The 24,104-nt window shown below is 39.4% G+C and overlaps 1 protein-coding gene across 8 annotated transcripts in view; it reads left to right on the top strand.

Moving 5' to 3' along the window:
• Window positions 1-24,104, top strand: part of LOC129780249 (transient receptor potential-gamma protein) — a 313,946-nt gene that overhangs the window by 219,762 nt on the left and 70,080 nt on the right. For 6 of the 8 annotated variants that reach the window (XM_055788309.1, XM_055788308.1, XM_055788302.1 and 3 more), the window contains 2 exons: window positions 4,998-5,450; window positions 20,838-21,115. In XM_055788309.1, the coding sequence (XP_055644284.1) occupies window positions 20,873-21,115 (243 nt within the window). In that variant the 5' untranslated portion in view covers window positions 4,998-5,450; window positions 20,838-20,872. The remainder of the gene's footprint in view (window positions 1-4,997; window positions 5,451-20,837; window positions 21,116-24,104) is intronic. The other 2 variants (XM_055788307.1, XM_055788306.1) reach the window with 1 other exon arrangement.

Raw genomic sequence — 24,104 nt, 5'->3', positions numbered from 1 at the left:
GAACTAGTTTTTTCAAACTGGCGTACACGATATCTCAAGTTCTACTGAACCGATTCATGTCGAATGTATATGTATACAATCTGTATGCATCTCTCTATCGCATTAACCTCTAGAAAAATAATATTTTTAAAATTTTACTATTTTTAAAATATCTAGAAACGTAAGATAAAAAGTTTTAAAGTGCATTTTGTTTTTCATACGGACGCCATTTTGTCAAAAAAGATGTTTTTGACTTGTCCGAGGTTCATGCGATAGCGGCATCTTTCAGAATCTGTTCGATTTTTTTGTTTCAGATAACCAGAAGGGCTGGAATCGTGTACGACATGGCACAACTTTTTTGAGCCCTCTCACTCCATCAACTCTTAACTATTCTGGTTATGAATATTTTTTCTCCATTCAATTTTTTTTAAGAAATGGAGGAACAAAAAAATATAATTGCTCGTAAAAATACTCTTTGTTATATTTTTATGGAGCTCGAAAAAACGTCCGAAATTCGTGTCTCTATCCAAATCAGTTGTTTATATGTGTGCCTCCAAATCAACGCTCATCACAGTTTTTTTCAATTTCAAGTTAAGCTAGATAAGAGACAAAGTTGATTGTAATTGAAATGAAAGCAACGATTGAATTAATAATTCAACAGTGAACATTAATCAACATTTAGTTTGCTTCTCGTTCTTGCGGATTGTTTCAAAAATTCGGTTCTTCAATCGACGGAGTTGATTCCCAGGCTTCTAACAGAGCAGCTTCTAGTTCCTGAACTGGTCCGTATTGCTTTTCACCGCTGTACATGTGTTGCTTCAGCAACGAATCGAAACGCTTTTCGTAATACTAATTAATATATTATAATGTATTGAAATTCGCCTACAAAAATATTCACATTATTTCACAGTTATCGAAAAAAATAAATCCTTATGATTCTTTCTTGTTAACGTTCCCTGTGGAACTTTTGCCGTCTCAACGTATGCATTAACTAGCGTCATTCGTTAATACTTAGTTGAGATTTCTTAAGCCAAATAACACGCCTTGAATGTAATCTGAGGGGCAAGCTCTAGAATACGCGTGACCACAGTGCAAGTCGAAGGAAATTTCTCTGACGACAAATCCCCCCGGCCAGAACGGGAATCGAACCCGAACACCCGGCATGATAATGTGAGACGCTAACCACTCGACCATGGGTGCACAAATCCTTACGATTTTAGGTTCTCGATAATTCCTGATTATTCGTAATACGTTTCAATATCTTTTTCCCTCTTTCATAAGCATGAATTGAAGGTAATTTTTAATATAAATATTTTAGTATTGTACACTGAAACACCTTAATATCTTTATGTTCAAACACAGTTTCCGTAATTCTATTTCAATATCCTCTATCTACGCCACTTCTGTTCTATCTGCGACTTTTCTTTGGCGCCTTTATTTGAATTTGCGCTATTCAATTTCCTTTATCTGCTTTCCTTTATCTTATAATAAATAGCCTTTCTAATTGTTGTGCTACGTTAGTGTGCGAAACGGTTGGTACATAGGTTTTTAATATAGGTGCGTTGTCACTGCGACTCTACTTTTTCACGAAATTAATGTGATTTTTGGATATAATAATCCACTGTAAAATTGATTTACAAATACATTTTCATCTAAAATATGTTTGATTGCATTGGTCTCAAATACCGAACAGCAAAAATGAAATTAGGTTTATGTATACGTATTCTAAGATGTTACATATTGATCCCAAAACTTGTTTCAATAGTTTTAATATTGCTTTCTATTGGCTATTGAAATTAAACGAATCTGTATATAAGTTGGTGCCCACTCGAAAATCCACTCAGTTAATTCAACAATATTCGTTCCACTTGTATGTCAAAATCGAAACTTTTTTGCCTAAAGTTCACCAAATCAAGCAAATTTGCGGTTCGAGAGGTACGTATTCTTGGGAGATACAATAACTTCAGAGGGAAACATTGATCATTTGACAATTATTCCGTTCAAATACGTTGGAAGTACACGATAAATGAATGAAATGTAAAATCTGGTCCGTCGTCGAGCAATCGGGCATGATCTTGCTCTGGTAACTTCTCACAAATCTGCTTATTATTGGAAATGATATGTGAAAGAAGATCTGGGATAGAATTTTGTAGACACCATACAAGACCGATCCCCAGATACAATTTGGAGTTTCGTTGAGCGAAATTTTGTCCTTTCAAAATACGGTCGTCAAATCAAACCTTTTTTTTGTCAAATAACTTTTGCAATTTAAATTTTTCTAATCTTTGCTCTTGGAGGCGACCTGGCGTAGAGGTTCACGTCCTTACCTCTCACGCTAAAAGTAACGAGTTCTTACTCTCGCAATTCTTCCTTCAGAATGAAAGTAAGCCGTGGTCCGAGTGACGCCAGCCAAAAGTTTTGAAAGTCACTTCAATACGGGAAAAAATCCTTTGATCTCCTCTTAATGTATTTTTCGTTTACAGATTGTATTTGATTGTTTATGTGCTCAAACTATAGCTTTAAGGTTCCACTTTTCCTTAATACTGGAGATAACCTCCGATCGTTGACGTTTCTGCTGTGGTTGCACTAGTTTTGGCAGGGGGTTCAAAAAGATCGATTCCGACGGTACGGAGCGCATTTCCACCATTCTCTGAGCCCTGTTTTTTAGCGATATTCAGAAATACCAATCATTTTTTTTTGAAAAAGCTGGGACAATTTGAAAAAAAAACTGGAAAAGACTGGAAAAAATTAAAAAAACCTGGCAAAAGGGGAAAAACCATTATTTTAAATTTTTGCTCTCAAATTTGTTTATATTAGCAATAAAAATTAAAATATTCAGTGACAATGTCAGTATGTAGCATTGGTACTTATGTACTAACGCCACCGGAGCGTAATTCCCATTATGAATGTATATTTTTTCGTAATGAAATGTATTTACCCAATTTGAAAAAAAGCTAAATTATTTTCATTCCTTTTTGGAGATAAAATGTTACCCCAAAAGAAAGAAGCATGCTTGTGTTCGTTTACAGTGAAGCCAGTAAAATCAAGGTTTCCCTTGAATAATTAATCTCCCTGAATTCATTATCGATATCCTGAATAATTTTGATCGCAAATACTCGGAAGACTTTGTAGAAGGGGAACAATTGACGTATGATTCCATTCTATTACATTAGTTGGAACAATTATCGCCATGTTGGCGATCAATGGATCATATAAATGAAATCGTTTTAGAACTTGATTATAGAGTACAACATAGAAATTTATTGAATCGGTCATGAATTCAGCTACTGCGTTGTCTGAAATTTTACATACGGACAAATATTCATTGATCAACATCAACAACTAACCGCGATATTTGCAGAATTACAGTAAATTCTGTAAAGCGCTACAAAAATCCTATTTTTGGCATTTTTTTTTAAATCGATGCAAAAAATTTTAAAACAAAACTATCCTTGTGCTGAATTTATTGGAGTTTTCAAAACTGCCTTTCGATTTGTGGTGCGATGGTTGTTTATTGAATTATTCATTATCAAAGACGAAGGAGTGATTTTTTATTCTCACTGAAACATCTCAGTTAGGGAAGGTCTTACAGGAACGTTCTTGGAACCAAATGAAAGCTAGTTGATAAGTTTAATTGGATTTGCTGTTGAGTTGTTCAGAATATTCTTGAAAAAACAAAGAAAAATCGATTTTTCATTTTTTCCCGATATTGTTGCCCACTACACTTACACACACCAAGATAAAAATATGTACGTAAAATATTCTAATACCTTAAAGTTGTAGCTTCAAAATGATGTGCAGTTCATCGATGCGTTCATCGTTCCTGATCGAACTGAATGTCAATTAAAGGGAGCCAAATTAGTGAAAACCCGACATACTTAATGTGCCTTCTGTGTGCCAGTAGAAAACTTGAAAATGCCGAAAAAATTAGAGAGCTGGAAAACTTAAAAAATTGAGTTTTTTTTGCCTTTGGCTGTTTCGCTGGCATGTTTAAAAAAAAGCTGGCAATAGAGGGGCAAAACTGGAAGGTTGGCAACTCTGGCGATATCAGATAGTTTCGAAGCTGATTCGACAGTGGTTTAAATGTCTCAATTGGGTCAGTATTTTGTTTGTCAGCTTCCCGTATTTTGATTGCTTCCAAGTGAATTGGTTATCGATGATTGAAATACCTATGCGATATATTAAATGCAAGTAACACATTCATTTGATTCCATGAATACGGTTATTTCATGAATTTGTGCACAGGATTTTTATTACATTCCATAAGCAATTTAAATTGTAGAAATCCTTTCATTGATAATACATAAAACATTTATGATCGGAGGATAGATGAGAACTCGAATCAAATGGATGCAACGCTCCTCTAGTAGTAACACATGTCGCAATCTGAAAGAGATAACTGCTCTTACGTTGAAAATGTCAGAGCATTCCAATTAGAATGTGACATCCCCATCTCCACTTATTATCTGCATCCTCTCGGGAAAACTACACGATTTAATTTTCCGACAAACGCAAGCCAGAAATGATGACTCTCTAGTGTAACACTATCTCGTTGCCCACAATTGAAATTCAAACATTTGTAGGCTATAAAGACTGCTTGTAACCGGTCGAATATCTCGGAATCGGGATCGAATTCTACCAAGGGGGGGCAGGTGGGGGTGAATATGGAATGTGTGGCCGCTAGGGAAAGCAAACAAACATTTATTAGCACACATATTTCATCAATTTTGCTGCTGCTGACTCGGCGGTTGATGCTTATTATTGCCACCAACTGGTGTGAACACATTTTATTGGCAGTTTATAGCACTTCGCCCACATCACGCAAACATAAATATTTTCATTTTGTCAAAAAGGGGCGGAACCAAGTCATGCCGACCGGTCGGTGGTGGAGGCGCATGGTTGTAAATAATAGCTGTTCGCGAGATCGACTGTCAGTGTGATGATTGTAACAAAACATCCGAAAACTTTTTCAACAACAACTGTTCCTTGTCTTTTCTTCTTTCCCTGTTTATTTCCAGAATTAATTGAATGATAAACTGTACACATTTCCACTCTCAAGTTAACACTTAAATAAACCATCTTCCCCTCGATTAAAACATCACACAGTATACGAATTAAAAACACCCCACCAAACCATCGAAGACCAAAACATTAACCCAATGTAAATAGTCGAGAACAATGTGCTAAACCTGATCCAACTTAGACAAGCTTAATAGGTAGTGTTCAGAAAAAAAGAGTGTGGTGGTGGTAAAAACTCACATCCTGCTAACACAGCCCCTCCCCCAAACAAACACAAGTTGCAGTTCAGCTATCACACACCGCCAGAGTTTGTGAGTTTAGTCGAGTGATTGAATTCCCCAAACAAAACAGACGGTGTTATGAGAGGGTGTACCTCACTGCAGCATCCGCTGGTGGTTCGTCGGTTCGATGTTGATTGCAAGCAGATGAATGCTAAGCCTAAACCATAAATGGTACCGTACTACCTTCTACTAGTTACTGTATTCTCTTCTCTCTTTCCCTTGTTTGATTGTTAACATTTGTGATTTGATGTTTGATTGAAAATTTCCCCGTTGTCAATGCATCTGATATTTTTTCACTGATCAGTGTTGTTTGTTCAATAACAATAGTTTAGTTTAATTAGATACATCCCATAGTAATGTTTCCCTCTGTCAGAAATCGATAGATCTTACGAATCGGTAAAGCACATCAACAAGCATAATTAGGCCAATGTATTCTCGAAATACGTAAACGTATCACATTCCACTTCCAGCCAAAACCTTTCGCTCGCTGCGCTTTCGTTCTTGCTGAAATCGACGATTACGTATCATCTAATTAAGCTGTGTACCCGGGCAACCAAACAGCCCACCTAAACCGGATGTGAAGCAGAGAAGCAGAAGAGTGTGTGTGTGTGTGTGTGTATGTGCGTTTGTGTGTCCCGTATGCCACCTGTTGAACTAAGACTTGATTAAACATTCCTGTCTGAAGGTATCAAAACCGTTCCGGTATTCGATCCGAGTCTTTGGAAAAGCAATAAAAGCACCGCTCTAATCACCTCGCTTTCGAGAGAGAGAGAGAGAGAGAGAGAGAGAGAAAGAGAGCCTCTGGATTGTGCGGAATGTACGTATCTTTGTATGGACATACTCCACAGAAGAGGTGAATGCTGATTTTCCTTTTGTGGGTTTAATAGCTAATTGTGGCTGCTTTGCCGTTCTGTAAACTTATACGGGAACCAATAACGGGAATTTATGTTAATTTGATGGCAGATGGAAATCAATAGAATTCATCGAACGTCTTTTTAATTTAACCCCTAATCGTTTGGCCTTAGTTCGGAATTTAAAATCATATATTCATGTGAAAGGTGTGAAACTTTTAGAGCTTTAAACTTTAGTTGTATGGAGTAGTTGGTTGAATCCCTGGGCACAAGGTCTGCCAAACGCGCACACATGAAAAGTTCATTCTAATATAATGCGAATACAGTCAACCCTCCTATAACGCGGTACTCTCAGAACGCGGTTTCTATATAACGCGGAGAGGAAATTGCGACAGCCCTCCTATAACGCGGTACTTATATAGCGCGGTTTCCGTTCAACCACGTCCCATCAGTTCTTTTCGTGCAACCAATGCATGATTTTAACTGGATATGTTTATATAAACATTCAAAATAATCTCTTAGCCGTTTACAACATCGGTTTCAGGCAAGTTCCGGATTGTAGGATATGATTCGCAAGTCAAGATGTGCTGTAAAATTAGCTGTCATTGCCAAACCTATTGAACTACTCGGTGAGCTCAATGCAGATCTATGGAAAAAGTGTGCCCGTTTGGTTATTAAGCTGGGTTAGAGGAGCGGTAGAAAACAGTACGGCAGAAAGCGGAAGAGGGTTTATCTGAAATGTTAAAGAGAAAGATGATCACCCTTCAATGAATTCTGCACTCTATCATTATTTAACTCTTTGAGGCACAACATTTTAGAAAATAAAAATGCCCATGTTGCACAGAAATTTTATATCAATCAGAATTGGTGTGTTGTCATATGATGATAAACTTTGTCAGTATACTTTAAAAATGGTTACAGAAATGCAGATTGAGTATTCGAAGCCACTTCTTTAAATTCAACATCACCACGTCCGTAGTCCCCATCTAGGAAGAGGTCCATTTTTATCAGAGTAGAAGACCCGAATGCAGTTTCGAAATTTTAACATTTGAATGAAAAATTTTAGTTTAGTTTTGACGTAGGACTACGGCTTTGATTTCTATATAGAGGGGTCTCTATACGAAAAATGTAACGTTTATTAAGAGTTTTCAAATGTATATTACGCAGAATCGTTCTTACGATATATGTTATAATATATACCATTAGACTAGAGGTGGGTTTATTACATTCAGCGGCTCAGAGCCTCTCGTTCATTGAAACAAGCCGGCTCATTTGAGCGGCTCTTTTTTGAACCACGGGTCTTTTTGAGCCGAGACTCGCGGCTTTTTTTTGAGCCGAGTTGCTTTCAAAAAGCGGCTCTTTTTGAGCCAAGACTTTTTCAAAAAGTGCAGCGCGGCTTTTTATTGAGCCGAGAATCTTGAAAAGCCGCTCATTTTTGAACCGCGGTTCATTTATAAAGAACCGTGGATCGTACGCTCGTTCTGACGAACCGGTTCAAATGAGCGGCTCGTGAGCGTTCGCTCATCTCTACATTAGACAGCAAATTTATCCAGAATTTTTTTCGCCTGAGACATCAACAGTGGAAATAATAAAACAAGTGTACTATTTAACAAATAAAAGAGGTTCGTTAATTGGGCCGATAAATCAATTCACTTATCGAATTCTACTCGCTAACTGGACTGCAAAACAGCAAAAACAATATTTCGAATTGAAGATAAGATCTATTATTGATACATAACTGCTTTGCATCCCAGTTAACGTACGCCCTGTTATAGATAAGATAGTCCAGCAAGGTTATGACTTCTGGGGTGACGAACATCATGAGCGAGTGTCTTCCGGGGTGCGGCAACATGGGCAACAGCGAAAAATTATATCAATTCTAAGATGGCAGCGATTATCATGCGAGGACCTATTGAGACCGGCATTACATCTCATCACAAAAATGAAACAAACTGAAATATTAATCTTCATGACTCATATTCATAATTCTCAATGACTCAATTTCTTTTATGATAGGTTGATTGACTTGATTGTGATGGTCTGCAAACGAACATTATTTCACCGAAAAGCTACTGCTCCTGATCATGAATACAAACCGTTACAAACCATTTGACGGTTATGAGTACATATAACAAACGGCCCTTTTCAGGGCTACTATTAAAAGTTTCAAAAGAATTGAACTAACAGATTTCTGAACAATGAAAAGAATTACATTAAAAAACAACTGTTCTGAACAATTACAGTCCTACGAACACTACCGTCCGTGACCCTAGGCTCACACCTTTCTACTTTTTGTTTCATTTTTTTATCATTTCCTTTTATGATCTTTTATTGGTCTCCATGCTACGCGGTACGAATGATGTGATTTATACTCATTCTGAGTTTCTTATAGCGCGGTACTCACTCACCGCGTTATAGGAGGGTTGACTGTAGCACATTATCATTCTTCATTAGTAGACGTCACAGCTGAAAATCGAATCACGTTTGTTTTACTATATTTAAAAACTAAACTAGAATTAGGTTGTTTATGCAGATTTGTTTCTAATCAAAACTATTTGCAATTTGAGCTGTACAACTGCGAGCTGCTTCAAGAAGTTTTATAATTCCAGAAGCCCCAACTAAGGCCCAGATCAAGGCGGATAGAAGTATATCCTAAGGTGGGCCAACTTGCTAACCACTCTTCAGCCATCTTGGAAGTCTACCGTGTTTTGTTTGTAAACAAAACACAATACGCTTGTGCAAAAGCTCGCTCGTGATCAGTCTGTCTCTTTCACGCTTCAAGCAAATAATTCCCCTTCTGCTTTCTTCCGCACTGTTTTCATATACCACTCACCTAACCAACTTAGTGACAAAACGGCCTCACCTTAGGATATACTTCTAGGCGCCTTGACCCAGATCACCGCCTGTCAGGTTGTCCCCTCTCTTCTGTGGTAAAGTAGAAAAGGGGGCAAATTTTATTTACTAGCTACATGAACTCTACAAAGACCTGCGGCTTTATGGGCGTATAATAATTAGTTCTGCTTCAAGAGAGCCTCAAAAGTCCAGAGTCGGTGTGAATGGATCGCTTCGCTCAAAGTCTCAAAAATGAAAGACAATTCATTCATGCCCATAGTGAAGAATCTACTGTTGCATCATGTTATGTTTGTGAAACAGCTGCACATCGTACAAAGTTCCGATGATTTTCAGAATCATGCCTATATAGCAACATGATGGTTCACAAGCGATCACTACTGTTGCTTCTATTGACGAAGGATCTTCTATGACACAAGTTGAAGAGAATATCCTACACGAGTTGAGTATTATACGTGGGAATCCAATATCTTTGACACTTCAATGGACGGCAAATATAGAACGCCGAGAATCATCGTCAGAGTGTGTATCTTCGCATGTAGAAATTGACGTCACAGACTAGATCTGAAGGATGTTCGTACGGTTAAGAAGTGTTACCTAACGAACAGCGAGTTCATTTTTGTGAAATCTCCAGTCAATATCAGCATCTGCGGGGTTCGTTGGCCACAAATTACATTGATGAGGAACCCAAAGTTTTTATCGGCCTGCGTTTCGCAACTACAATGCGTTTCGCAACTACAATGCGTTTCACAACTATAGAACCTTTTTTTTCTGAGTTTCCAGAGATATGTGAGGAGTCAGTTGAATTGAAGTATATAGTGTAGAATACAATAACTATCTTCATTTATAAGACTGGCCATTTCAACATTGTTGTTGTGTTCAGGCGCGAAACATTCAAAAAACTAAAATTCCAGAGTTTCATACCTATAGAACCAGATGGAAAATCTCACTTCTTTACAAAAGTAACGCCAATTTAACATGAATTACGATAAGTTTCTAATTCGTAGGTCATCTTTAGTTCTCAATTATTTCAAATAACCCATTCGGGGTAGTATCGACCAAGCTGCGCCATGTTGTAGTGTGTATCTCGTTCTACGTATAGGATACTGCTCGTTTAAGCTCTTCAAATCACTAATACTACTTGTATACTGCATCTACTATTCGTCCGATCACTCCTCATAAGTTCCTGCCAGGGGTTTGATTTGGTAAACAAGCTGATCAGTTCAGAATCTGAAGCCCCTATTCATTTTTTTTATTAATCCGTTTATTTTTACAGGCTCAGTTACATAAGTTTAAAATAGCCAAACTCTTAACTATATTTCAACTAGCATATATCAACATGTTTTTTCCTTAATTCTATGGTTAATGAAATAGGAAACCGATTACTCGCGGTCGACTCGAGTTTAGAAGGGTGACATATTTCCATTAGGAAAAGGATGGGATGTAAGGAGATGTGTGTTTACACTCGCACTCACATTCACATTCACATTCTCATTCACACTGACACTTCACACTCAATTCTTAAAACTATCCTTACATCTTATATGTATTTACAATTTAACTTATTCTAATGTTAGTAGGAAGGGAACCGATAGCTCGCGAAGGACGAAAAGGAGGGGAAAAGGATGTATGAACAATCACACTCGAAGATCGATAGATTTAAGGAAAACATATATTTGGGACATGTAATCAAGGTCTAACCGAGCCAACACATCTCTCACCGGCACATTGGACTGCTTTCCTCCAGCCCGAAGGGAGTTTTCTAAATTCGATCTGGCGACAAGATACAACTCGCACGACCAAACAACGTGTTCGATGTCGTGGTAACCATGGCCACAACCGCAGAGATTGCTGTCGGCAAGATTAAAACGAAAAAGCAGCGCGTCTAACGAACAGTGATTGGACATGAGTCGGGAGAAGGTGCGAATAAAGTCCCGACTCAAGTCCAGACTTTTGAACCACGGATAGAGGCTAACCTTAGGGATAATTGAGTGGAGCCACCGGCCCAATTCATCTTCGTTCCATTTGCGTTGCCAGTTAACGATGGTATTTTTACGAACTAAAGAATAAAATTCATTGAAGGCGATTTGACGCTGATAAATTTCGCCTTCAATTGCACCTACCTTTGCTAATGAGTCAGTCCTCTCATTACCCGGAATTGAGCAATGTGAAGGGACCCAGACAAAGGTAATGACATAACAGCGTCTGGTTAAAGCACTCAAAATTTCTCGTATTCTCTCAAGGAAGTACGGCGAGTGCTTTTCCGGCCTCACTGAACGGATAGCTTCGACAGAGCTAAAACTATCCGTTACAATGTAATAGTGTTCAACAGGTCGTGAGGCGACGCTGTCCAGCGCCCAGTGTATTGCTGCCAATTCAGCAATATACACTGAGCAAGGATACTGAAGACTGTGTGAGGTGCTAAAAAATTTGTTGAACACTCCAAATCCTGTGGACTCATTCATAGAGGACCCATTAGTAAAGTACATATTATCACAATTGATACGAAAATCGTAGGAACGATCCCCGATCGATGATAATCTGGAATTCCATGGATATCCTGCTTCATGGACAGATCAAAATGCACAGAGGAATTGATGTAGTCAGGAAAACAAACACGTTTGGGAATATACGAAGAAGGATCAACCTGCATGGAGACGAATTCATGATATGAGCTCATGAATCCAGAATGAAAATTTAGCTCGATCAGCTGCTCAAAATTTCCGATCACCAATGGGTTCAGAACCTTACACCGGATGAGGAACCGAAGAGATAATAAATTGAAGCGATCTTTTAGTGGGAGTACGCCTGCCAAAACCTCGAGACTCATGGTATGCGTTGAGGGCATACATCCCAACGCAATACGGAGACAAAGATACTGAATTCGCTCGAGTTTGATAAGGTGTGTTTTGGCAGCTGATTGAAAACAGAAACTGCCATACTCTATCACTGAGAGAATAGTTGTTCGATACAACATAATAAGATCTTCGGGATGGGCTCCCCACCAGGTGCCGGTAATTGTACGGAGAAAGTTTATTCTTTGTTGACAGTTTTTACTCAGATACCTAATATGGGCCCCCCAAGTACATTTGGAGTCGAACCAGACCCCAAGATACTTGAAAGACATAGCATGAGTGATCGGTTTACCCAAAAGTTGAAGCTTTGGTTTTGCTGGTCTATGCTTCCTAGAAAAAACCACCATCTCTGTTTTCTCCGTGGAGAATTCGATCCCTAGCCCAATGGCCCAGGTTGAAAAATTGTTCAAAGTATCTTGTAAGGGTCCTTGCAGGTCGGATTCGTTTGATCCTACGACAGACACCACTCCATCATCTGCAAGTTGTCTTAGGCTGCAATTTTGTGTAAGGCAATTGTCGATGTTGCTTACATAGAAGTTGTACAAAAGGGGGCTTAAACATGATCCCTGGGGGAGTCCCATGTAGGAGACCCGACTTACTGTCGAATCCCCGTGAGAAAAATTCAAATGTTTCTCACAAAGCAAGTTATATAACATATTATTCAATAGAGGCGGCAGACCCCGAGAGTGTAATTTGTCTGACAGGACCTCTATTGAAACTGAATCAAAGGCTCCCTTTATGCCCAAGAATACTGAAGCCATTTGTTTTTTTTCGGCGTAAGCCATTTGAATTTCTGAAGAAAGCAACGCAAGACAATCATTCGTCCCCTTGCCCCTGCGGAACCCATATTGTGTATCTGAGAGTAGGCCATTCGTTTCAACCCATCGATCAAGGCGAAACAAGATCATTTTCTCCAACAATTTCCGTATACAAGACAGCATTGCTATTGGGCGGTACGAATTGAAGTCAGACGCGGGTTTTCCGGGTTTTTGAATAGCTATAACTCGTACTTGTCTACAATCATCTGGAACAATATTATGTTCCAGAAACCGATTGAATAAATTCAACAAGCGATGTTTCGCCACATCAGGGAGGTTTTTCAACAAGTTGAACTTAATTCGATCCGATCCCGGAGCAGAATTGTTACATGAAAGGAGAGCAAGAGAGAATTCTACCATCGAAAACTCAGAATCAAGATCGCACCTATCTTGTGGTATATCTCGAACAATTTTTTGCACGGGAGCGGAATCGGGACAAACCTTTCGTGCAAAATTAAAAATCCATCGATGTGAATATTCTTCGCTTTCATTCGTTGAAGAGCGATTTCTCATGTTTCGAGCCACTTTCCATCATTTTTTCATTGACGTTTCTCGTGACAAACCTCCCACGAAATTTCGCTAATAAGCACGTTTTTACCCTTTGATCAAATTTTTGAACTGATTCCCAAGGGCTAAATACGTTTGAAAATTTTCAGGAGTTCCACGTTTCCGAAAAGCTTTAAATGCATTCGATTTTTCTACATAAAGCTTGGACCATATGCTATCCCACCCTAGATTGGGAGGCCTTCGACGAATACTGGAACCTGGGATGGGTTTCGTTTGAGCGCGAACCGCGCTGTCATAGATCAAACGAGAAAGGAAGTTATACTCCTCCAATGGAGGTAAACCATCTCTGGAATTGATGACTAGGATAATCGCGTCCGCATATTTTTTCCAGTCAATGTGTCTTGTGAGGTCATATGCCATGTTTATAGATTCAGAAGAATTCGACCCAATGGTGATGGAAATTTTGATTGGCAAGTGATCACTACCGTTGGGGTCCTGGATTACATTCCACTTGCAATCTAACGATAGTGAATTCGAGCAAAGCGAGAGGTCAAGAGCACTTGGGTTAGCAGGAGGTTTAGGAACACGTGTTGTTTCCCCAGTATTCAAAACGGTCATATTGAAGCTGTTACAAAGGTCATATATCAACGATGAACGATTGTCGTCGTACTGTTCCCCCCAGGCAGTTCCGTGAGAGTTGAAGTCTCCCAAGATCAATCGTGGCTCAGGAAGGAGTGAGCACATGTCAACAAGTTGCTTGCGGCTAACCGCAGCTCTCGGAGGCCAATACAAGCTGACAATACAGAGGTCTTTGCCTCTGATGTTTGCATGACAAGCAACAGCTTCAATCCCTCCAATAGGTGGAAGGTCAATTCGAAAAAATGAGTGGCACTTATTGATCCCCAATAGCACCCCTCCGTATCTGTCATCACGGTCCAAGCGTATTATATTGAAATCATGGAAAGAGAGATCATCTCGCGAAGAAAGCCAAGTTTCGGACAGAGCAAAAACATCACAATTGAACTTATGAATTAAAAATTTGATTGTATCCAATTTAGGGATAAGACTACGACAATTCCACTGTAAAACAGTGATATCTCCGACCTCTCTATTTAAATTAGACATCAAGAGAGATAATCATTGCAAGGAGGGGCCATGTTTGCATCAATTGTTGCAAAATTGTCTTTAATACTGGAAGCATTGAAATGACAATGGTTCTGATGGAGTCGGAAACGTTAAAACACTTGAAGATTTGATCCAAAAGGTCAGACAACTTTATAAATCCCGATTGGGAAGTTGAGCTGGACGGAAAAATAGGGACAGTTGGGGTTTTTGATGTCCCCTCGAGTGCTGGGTCGTTCGAAGGTGAACTATTCCCACGGAAGCCAGGAGGAACCTGATTTTGCTTGTCCGCTGCACTCGTTTTTTTAGGCAAGCTAACAGGGGATATCACCGGAGGGACTTGTGATTGAATTTTGGGAGTGGTCACATTTTTGCGCCGGGGATTCCCTTGGGAAATAAACGGTGTACCCCCGTGAGCTGTGTCCGCTTCCATTTCGTCAACTGGCAACGTGGAAAAGATATTGTGTGAGGAGATTGGATGTAGTTGTTGTTGGGCCTGTGGAGAAGCGCCCTTTAAAATTTCCGCAAAAGTGCGTTTCGAGCGTTCCTTTAAAGAGCGCTTCTGTTTCTCCCAGCGACTCTTGTAATTTTCACAAGCTGAGAGCTCATGTGGGGTCCCCCCGCAATATGGACACTTATGCTCAGTCGCACTGCAGGATTTGCCCACATGTTGCTCTCCGCAAGTGGCACAGCGCTCCTTGTTGGCGCAGTAGTCTGCTGTGTGACCAACTGACTTGCATTTGTTGCAAGTCATGGGCTTTGGCACGAAGAGACGCAGCGGAAGCCTCAATTTGTCCACCATAACGTAGTCAGGGAGGGCGGAACCAGCAAAAGTTACTCGAAACGAGTCGGACGGCGTGAATTTTGTTCTTCCCTCTTCCTGGGACACTTTTCCTTATTGATGGCAGTCCAAAATTTTAACTTTTTTATTAATGCGCTCGTCAGACCCGTTTCTGTAATCACCCCCGAAATTTCTACGTTATGGCAGGGCACATAGACGCGATATTCTAGTACGAACCTATTGTCGACAACAATCTCGTTAGCTTGCTTCCGATCAGCCACGACAACACGCAGTTTGTTCGGTCGAACCTTTCTAATTTCGACCACGGAGGAATAATTTTTTGTCAGATCTTTCATGATCTGAATGACGTTGAGCGATTTCCCGTTAGGTTTTGGCCGGAAGAAAACAACCCATGGGCCAGATCCAGATGCATCTTCTGGATAGACCTTGACACGCGGAGAGGGGACAACTGAGGGGGAGGACGAGGTCGATTGTTGAGCGGGAGCGGGAACAGTTGGGCTGGGAAGCAAGTTCGGGAGATAATCGGAAGCGGGAGCGGGAGATTGAGGGGGCGAAGTGGAAAAGTTTGCCAATTTTCTTGAAGGAGGCTTGTTGAGGTTGATTAACTTTTCCTCTGAAAAAACATCGTCTGAGGGGGGAACGCGTTTAAGCGACTTCCCAGTAGTTAGTGAGGAGGAAACATCAGATTCAATGTCCATATCAAGAGGATCGCACTCTGCCATTATGGCAGATATACAAATATACTTTTTCTTTTTTTTTAAATCCTTAACCTAATATATATAAATAAACTAAAATACTTGAAGCGCACGGTGCGGATGATTTGTAACGGTACTCCAATCGAACCACGTGATGATCGCTTGGCACAACAGCAATGGTGTATCGCACCACAATACGATGACGATGGAACGGCACACGCTCACAGCGCCCGCAGTGGAGGACTTCTCCCTCCCGCTGGTTGTGATTCACTCTCGCAATAAAGAAAACACCGTTAGGGCGACACAATCACTTCAGCGAAACCGATAACGGTATTGTTCCAACACAATAACGGACACGAACAACTTTGCGTCCGGCGGCTTCGGACTGCGCGAGCTGACTGAGGCCTCTATTCATTAAACCATGCCATTACTTTTCGGATTTTATGCAGTTTGAATTATTGGTAATTTCGCATCAATTCATAAAATCTGGAAAGTAATGCTCAGCGCATTTTGCTTTTTCATGATTCCCGAAATTGCTCCGATCGAATTGCTATATTTTTTTGCGATTTCACGGTAGCTCACATTCGCTTTCACTTCGGAAACGATCAGTTTCCGAATTTCCACCGACTATTGGGCCATCGCTCAAGTAACAGTTCGGCCGAAAAGTTTATAAGGTTGACGTCTAGATGGCGCCTCTTACAAAAATCTACTTGACTATCACAAAGCACCATCTTTCAATGGAAAAAATGGAAAATCCAAATTTCGAAAAATCCGCATGAATTGGGTTTCGAATTGCTTCCGCATCCACCGTATTCTCAAGATCTGGCCCCCAGCGAGAATTTTTTGTTCGCAGACCTGAAGAGAATGCTCGCTGGCAAGAAATTTGAGACCGATGATGAAGTGATTACGGAAACTGAGGCATATTTTGAGGAAAAACTGAAAGAGTACTATAAAAATAGTATAGAAAAGTTGCAAGATCGCTATAATCGCTGTATCGCCCTCGAAGGCAATTATGATTGAAATTTGCAAAAAAAAAAAAATAGTTTTACTGTGTTACCTTATAAACTTTTCAGTCGAACTGTTATATTCGAAAGGGGAAGAACAAAGAACATAATCTAGATGACTTTCACAACCTGCTGATGGAACTATTTTTGTTGGACAACCTGTATTCATGATTGTCATAACGAAGACATCGCATAAATTAATCGTTTGATGATTGAAAGACACATCCGATCTAATGCAATGAGATCTGAAATCTCTGAAATTGTTATGTGAACTAATGCACAAATCTGCTCTTGATACATGCCTGAAACGCAACAATTTCAATTCACGTGTCTGAAGATAGAGGAATCCGCGTTAGAACTCCCCCATATCACGGAAGTTTAACACAACAGCCTGAAAAAGTCATGCCTGAAGTAGAGCAAACTCGTCACAAGCTGAAAAGCATTCGAAAGAATTTGTTGGATAGAGTTGAGTTGAAGAATAATAAGACGTTTACAATTTCACTGTAAAATAGTGGTTTTCTCATGACACTTTTAATAGAATGAATTTATTAGAATCATCAATCACAATTACCGAGTCTATAACTCCTCTAATTATCTCAGAGCTAATTAGCTTCACGTGCTAACCATATAATTAACAGTCCGTCTCCGTTTAGTACTCCAATCATCGAAACCTATCGAATAACTCATCAAATGTTTTGCCTGCCCCAAGCCACCGTTCACACCTCGAATAACAAACTCCGAAAATTAGCTAATGACCATATTTTACCGCTCAACCGGCACACCCACACCCACACACACATACATACACAAATTGGCTCGCTTCATTCACTCGCGGGAGCTTGTACTGTTTTTGCCCCCGCGAAGACATACAATTCATTCTCTGGTACACCGTGGTAAATCTTTTATCAATGACTCTCTCTGCCAGGACCGCTAGGTCCATCCATCCTTCCATTAATCCTCTTCAGACCATTCGTGCGATAGGGTGTCTGCCAGCAGCGCGCGATGACCGGCAGTGATTACCACCGCAATAACGTGCAAAACATGGCAAACACGTGGCCTCATGGGCGATACATGGGTTGTGCGGATGGATAGCAACGTGTGGTAGCCAGCGTAATTTATGACGAGAGTACGATGAGGCTGGTTGATTCCAGTTATGCGGTCCAGACCGCTCTCGGTTGGAGTTGGACCGTTTCGAGCTGAATGACCATTTTGTGATGAATTATCATCACTTCGCTGGGTACGATTTCGTCTGTGCTTCGATTGACCTATGTATATTTGATTCAAAACTCTATTTAATCCAAATAACAAATTGGACAGAATGATTATTGATTAGAACACGAAATCACGAAATTTTTCAACAAGAGTATAAAAGAAGAAGGAAGAATGACAGCGAACATAATTATTTACCACTAAAACTTACCGGATGAAAACCCTAATGAGACAACAAATTTCTCTCCCTTGTGTCGCCCCGAACCCTTTCTACCATTCACCTATGTTCTACGAATAGTGGAGTTCCGTCCCGAGGCGCATGGGTTTTGTGTACTTTACATCTTAGGGAAGAAACTTTCCCAACACGTTTCCCGTAATCCCGCCGATGGGGTCTGGGGGAGTTAAATCCCGGCGTCCGGATCTCGGCGCGAAACCATTTTAATGTGGTGGTTTTTCGCAAGAACTGCCGGGTAAACTTTCTTCATCATTATGAACTTATTTATCGTTGTTTTATAATGTTTAAACTCTGGTTGTGAGGACCGGCTCACCAGGGGTGAGCGAGCGGTTAGTATAATGGCATAATTTTGATTGAATGTTTTCCACTCGTATTAGGATCCGATAATGGTTTCATTATTATAATCTACGAAAAAATATTGAAAATTCACTCGTAGTTCATTTCTGTTATATGTTTCACTAATTATCGTTTTTCTCTGAATGCCACGAATATTTTAGCAGCCGCCAGCCACGTTTCTCTACATGTCATTGAAATCTGAAGCATGCCTCGTTAATCCTAAATGTTTCGATGGCAACCCATCGTACTCTGTGACACAGAAATGTACAAAGCGTCTCCATTGTACAATGGTTCAGAAGATGTATTTAAGTGGAAATTAGCATTTAGAGCTCGACAGTTATTCTCTAGACAAAAACTGTCCTCGACAAAGTTGTAGTCCCAGTTATTTGAGACATCTTTGTAGAACAAGGTTTTTTTTCTCTAAAAAAACTGATATAGCGCCTTTTTTCTAAGTTACGTTAGGATCACCATGAAAAAACAGTTTTTTTGCTCTAACTTTTATATTTCAAATTCTACACACCCTTTTAGAATTTACTAATACAAACATTTTGCGATACAGAATATGTCAATATCTCAACTTCACTCAGAGTTATTGGTATTTCTTCCCAAACACGCTCTTTTCATTTGTTTGTCATTCATTCTGGGGAAAACATAAAAAAAAATTGTTGACGGAATTTGAAAGAAAAACTTTCACTCGAAATAATATGTGATTTTCAAAAGTATGTTATTTTTTGTGTTTCAGTAAATTAAAATTGAAATCATGAATTTTTGGGTAAAAACACATCAATAACTTTGAGTAAGACTAAGATATTGACAAGTTTTGCATCGCAAAATGTTGGTATTAATAAGCTCTAAAAGTCGTACGCAGACAGTTTTGATGTAGAATTTGAAATATAAAAGTTTAAACAAAAAAAACGTTTTTTCATGGTTACCCTAATGCAACTTAGATAGAGAGCGCCAAAAACAACATTGTGGGTGATATTTGTTTTTTAGATGAAAACTGTCTTCAACAAAGTTGTTACATATGATAGAGCGCTTATTTGAAAGTTATTAAAAATAGGGTGAATTGTCGATTTCATGAAAGACATAACTTTCTTATCTTTATAAACAGAGATAAACGTAGTTCGACAATGTTGTAGGCCCAGTTATTTTAAACAACTTTGTAGAACAAAGCTTTTTTCTATCTTTTAATATAATCCATTTAGCGTTTTTTTTTCTAAGTTGCATTAGAGTGACCATGAAAAAAACGGGTTTTTTGCTTTAACTTTTATATTTCAAATTCTACATCGAAACTTTCTTCGTATGACTTTTAGAGTTTAACAATTCCATCATTTTGCGATGCAGAATTTGTCAATATCTTAAACCTACTCAAGGTTATTGATGTTTTTTACCCAAAAACTCACGATTTCAATTTTAATTTACTCAAACACAAAAAATGACATAGTGTTGAAATTCACGCATCATGTAGAGTGAAATATGCCGTCATTATTTATGTTTGCCCCAGAATTACAAACAAATGAAAAGAGCGTATTTTTTTGGGAAGAAATATCAATAACTTTAAGTAAAGTTGCGATATTGACAAGTAAGCTCTAAAAGTCTTCCGAAGATAGTTTGTATTTAGAATTTGAAATATAAAAGTTAGAGCAAAAAGCAGTTTTTTTCATGGTGACCCTCACGTAACTTAGAAAAAAGGCGCTATATCGGTTATTTCAAGAGAAAGAAATAAAACTTTGTTCTACAAAGATGTCTCAAATAACTGGGACTATAATATTGTCGAACTATATTTAACTCTATCTATAAAGAGAAGAAAGCTAGATTTTTTAATTTCATCGACAATTTTGGTCACCCTATTTTTGATAACATAAAAACTTTGTCGAAGACAGTTTTTGTCTAGAGAATAACTGTCGAGCTCTAAATGCTAATTTCCACTTAAATGCACCTCCTGGACCATTGTGCATTGGTATAAAAGTCTGAGTTTGTACAATTTAACTATTAGAATTCCAATAGTTTAGTTTTGACAAGCGTGTGTGTATATTATGTATTTTAACAGTAGACATCTATCTATCGACTGCCCTTAGCTGCTCCCTAAACCCGTTTTTTTGCATCTTGAATCTCTGTTCTATTCTTCTCATTCTTTTCTAGTCCTAGATTGTTATGACAATAATAATAGCGAAAAAGCACACATAAATCATAGCCACTGATATCATTCTTTTCTTCCCCTCCTTCAATAATGCACCCCAACAAAACCGATCGATTCACTCCGCACCCGCGCAGAAAGTGGTGAAGAAAATGTGGGGCAAAACAACTCGATGGAAAACACAACATTAAAAAGTAAACTGTTCGTAAAACATGACAAGTCGGGCGCCAGCCGAACGTCGACCCCGGAGAGTATGACCCTGCGGACGCGTGGCGGCGATGATTCTTCGGCGGTTCCAGTGGCCGGCAGTGGTGGAGGCGGCGGCTGTGGGGACAAGAGGGACACCAAGATAGACATCCCGTTGCCGGCATACATGCAGCCATCGTCGGAGAAGTTTGCAGATAAACGAGTTAAGGTGAGTGAAATAGGTGAGAGACTGTGAGCAATGTGTATGCATTCAGTGTGCCATTTCACACGATATATAAAATTCTCTGCAGCGGATTCCCGAGAGCAGGAAATAGCGGTAATTAATGTAATGATGGAGACGATGGCTACCCGTTTATGGCCGTTATCAGCATTTCCATTGTCGGTTATAACGATATTTTACAGGGCAGAGACGCTTCCGTTTTCATACGTTCTACGTCTTAAATAAAATAAAATTAAAAGATGGGTATTTTGAGAAAGGGAGTATCATACTTAGGTCTACAAATTTTATAACCTGGAATTAGTGTTGTGATAATATACTCTGTTCAAGTTCGATAAGACCGCCATGAATATATTTCGTTGTAACACATGCAGTTAGAATTTCAATAATATATTTTCATACATTATAGAATGCTTAGGGTTCAGGCGAGAACCGTCGGAATTAATTATGCGGAAACAACGAACTATTTGAATTTTTCGATATTTTTTATTTCGAAAGAAAACGCACGAACTGTTTTGTGGATCAGATCTGGAGTAAAAGATATTTTTTTGGGGGATAGGATGCTGCTGATTCGATAGATGATAGGCTGCTCCAACATAAGCCGGCCCCCGTTGAAAGGTTAATCCTTTCAACCAAATTAATCGTACATATTGATCCTAATTGCGATTTCATATATGAGTCCTAATGCTATTGTTTTTAATTCATTGAATTGTAAGATGCTAATTCACTGGTTTAGTAAGGTTTGATGCTCGGTCCTGGTTCAGCTGCTTGATCACTTGTTGGTCATCTGTTCCATCGTAATCCTGGAGACGTCATCGAAAATCGTAAGGGAAGCTGCCATGGCCTATGGGCATTGTAGAAATCCAGATATGCGTCCTATGGTTCGGAGGCCAATGGGCCTCCGATCGTTGCGCGGTGAACCCGCGATGGAGGATTAGATGACATCTACGCTGGAACTGGCATCGCCAGTGGGGGTGGTTGTTGCTTGATGGATTGGTAGAACGCAAATTTTAGCAATTGCTCGCCTATATTCGTCGTCAGCTGTTCTCACGGAGACCACTCTCACGTGGTTGTCGTCTCCTCGGAATATTTGCGTGATTCTCCCGTATTTCCACTTCAATGGTGGAAGATTTTCTTCTTTCAGAAGAACCATTGTTCCTATCGAGATATTAGGCCGTATGAATAAAAACAAAATTCACCTTTACTTTACTTGATTCGAGCAGTCGAGCAGTGAGATTAAGTTTTTACTACGTTTGGTATGAATAAAAGAAACAACAAAGTATTTACTTTTCGAAAATGGATGTTTAGCTGATTTCGTATGAATAAAACAGCATTCATCAAGTATTTACTTCGTTATTATCAAGTATGCTCATGAGCATACTTTGGATCTGAAAACACTATCATTCGTTTTGATGTCATATCCGATTTATGTTTAATGCTGCTATCTTGCGCTTGAAGTTAAACAAGTTAACGATCCGCGTTGATGGCATTGAGCTTCGTTTATTAGTTTAGGGGAGCGTAAAAAAATTGATTGATTGTGAGGCGGAATAAACACGTTTTTAAAATTTAAATTATGAATGAAAAATAACCTTTACGTACCAATTTGGCATTCTGTTTAAATGAAAAACACTTTTGTTTGCAAGTGGTGAAAAAATGGTGAAATATTGTTTTTGGAGACAACTTTATATTATAATGAAAAGTTTCAGTAATGATGTTGGAAATGTATAGACAAAGGGTTAAATAAAAGTCGGAAAAAAGTGTTTTAAGTGATTAAATAACATGATGTGAACATTTTCATTCAAATTTTAACATTTGAAAACTGGCTTCGTGTCTTCTAATATGATAGGTATTACACTAACGAGATATGGACCCAAACTATGGTCCCTAATTGAAAGTCGCCACCAGATGTCGACACTATTCTTTTTCATCGCGAATTCACGCTTTGTCCAAAAAAAACGTTTCGAAACGGAACCTAAAAAATCAGTTGATAGATGTTTGACAAAGTAAAAACTATGTTCGAATTCGAAAATGAAATTAGTAAAGTAAACTTTTATTCATACGGATTCAAGTAAATACTAGGAATGTTTACTTTACTTGGAAACGGGCAGAATAAGTAAATACTTTTTTTTTATTCATACGACCTATTATCTCGAACTTGGGTCCACCTTGTGCGAGGGTGTAGACCGGATAAATAATCAGTTGTCCACCGCTTCCAAATCCGACGCAGGAGTTCTTGGTTCTCCTGCCAGCGGTCTAGTCGATTGCGGGGAATTGCTGAGAGATCGGGTTCTAGAATTGACGTAAGAGAACGGTGTACCAGGAAGTGTCCTGGCGTTAACACTTCCAGATCGTTCAGATCTGCGCTCAGTGGAGTGAGCGGTCTGGAGTTCAAACAAGCTTCAATACGTGTTAGCAGGGTGACGAACTCATCTTGTGTGAGAATAGAATTCCCAACCGTCGAGCGGAAATGGCGCTTGAATGATTTCACCGCCGCCTCCCACAAGCCACCGAAGTGTGGACTGCGAGGCGGGATGAATTTGAACGTAATCTCTTCTTCAGCGCAGTTCTTGATAACAGCTGATTGGTGATTTTGCGAACGGAATTGCCTCGCTAGGTCAGCAAGCTCTCTCGATGCTCTCTCGAAATTTCGACCGTTATCAAATTCGATGATTTTCGGCTTACCTCTTCTGGAAATGAATCTGTGTAACGCCGCAATAAATGCTGCAGTCGACAAATCCTAGACAGGTTCAACGTGAACGGCCTTCGTAACAAGGCATACAAAAATTGCAATATAGCATTTAACTGGTTGTGTTTTGCGAATTTTCCGGTAATGAAATGGTCCGCAGAGGTCTACGCCGGTATTCACAAATGGTAGCGTGGGAGTAGTGCTCCCTTGGCCGAGTGGTTAGCGTCATAACTAACATGCCGGGTGTTCGGGTTCGATTCCCGTTCTGGTCGGGGGAATTTTTCGTCAAAGAAA

This window comes from Toxorhynchites rutilus, chromosome 3 (genome assembly GCF_029784135.1).
Source record: "Toxorhynchites rutilus septentrionalis strain SRP chromosome 3, ASM2978413v1, whole genome shotgun sequence".
In the NCBI taxonomy this organism is placed as follows: domain Eukaryota; kingdom Metazoa; phylum Arthropoda; class Insecta; order Diptera; family Culicidae; genus Toxorhynchites; species Toxorhynchites rutilus.
Note: the sequence above shows the minus strand (reverse complement) of the source record. Positions and strands in the feature narration are given on the sequence as shown.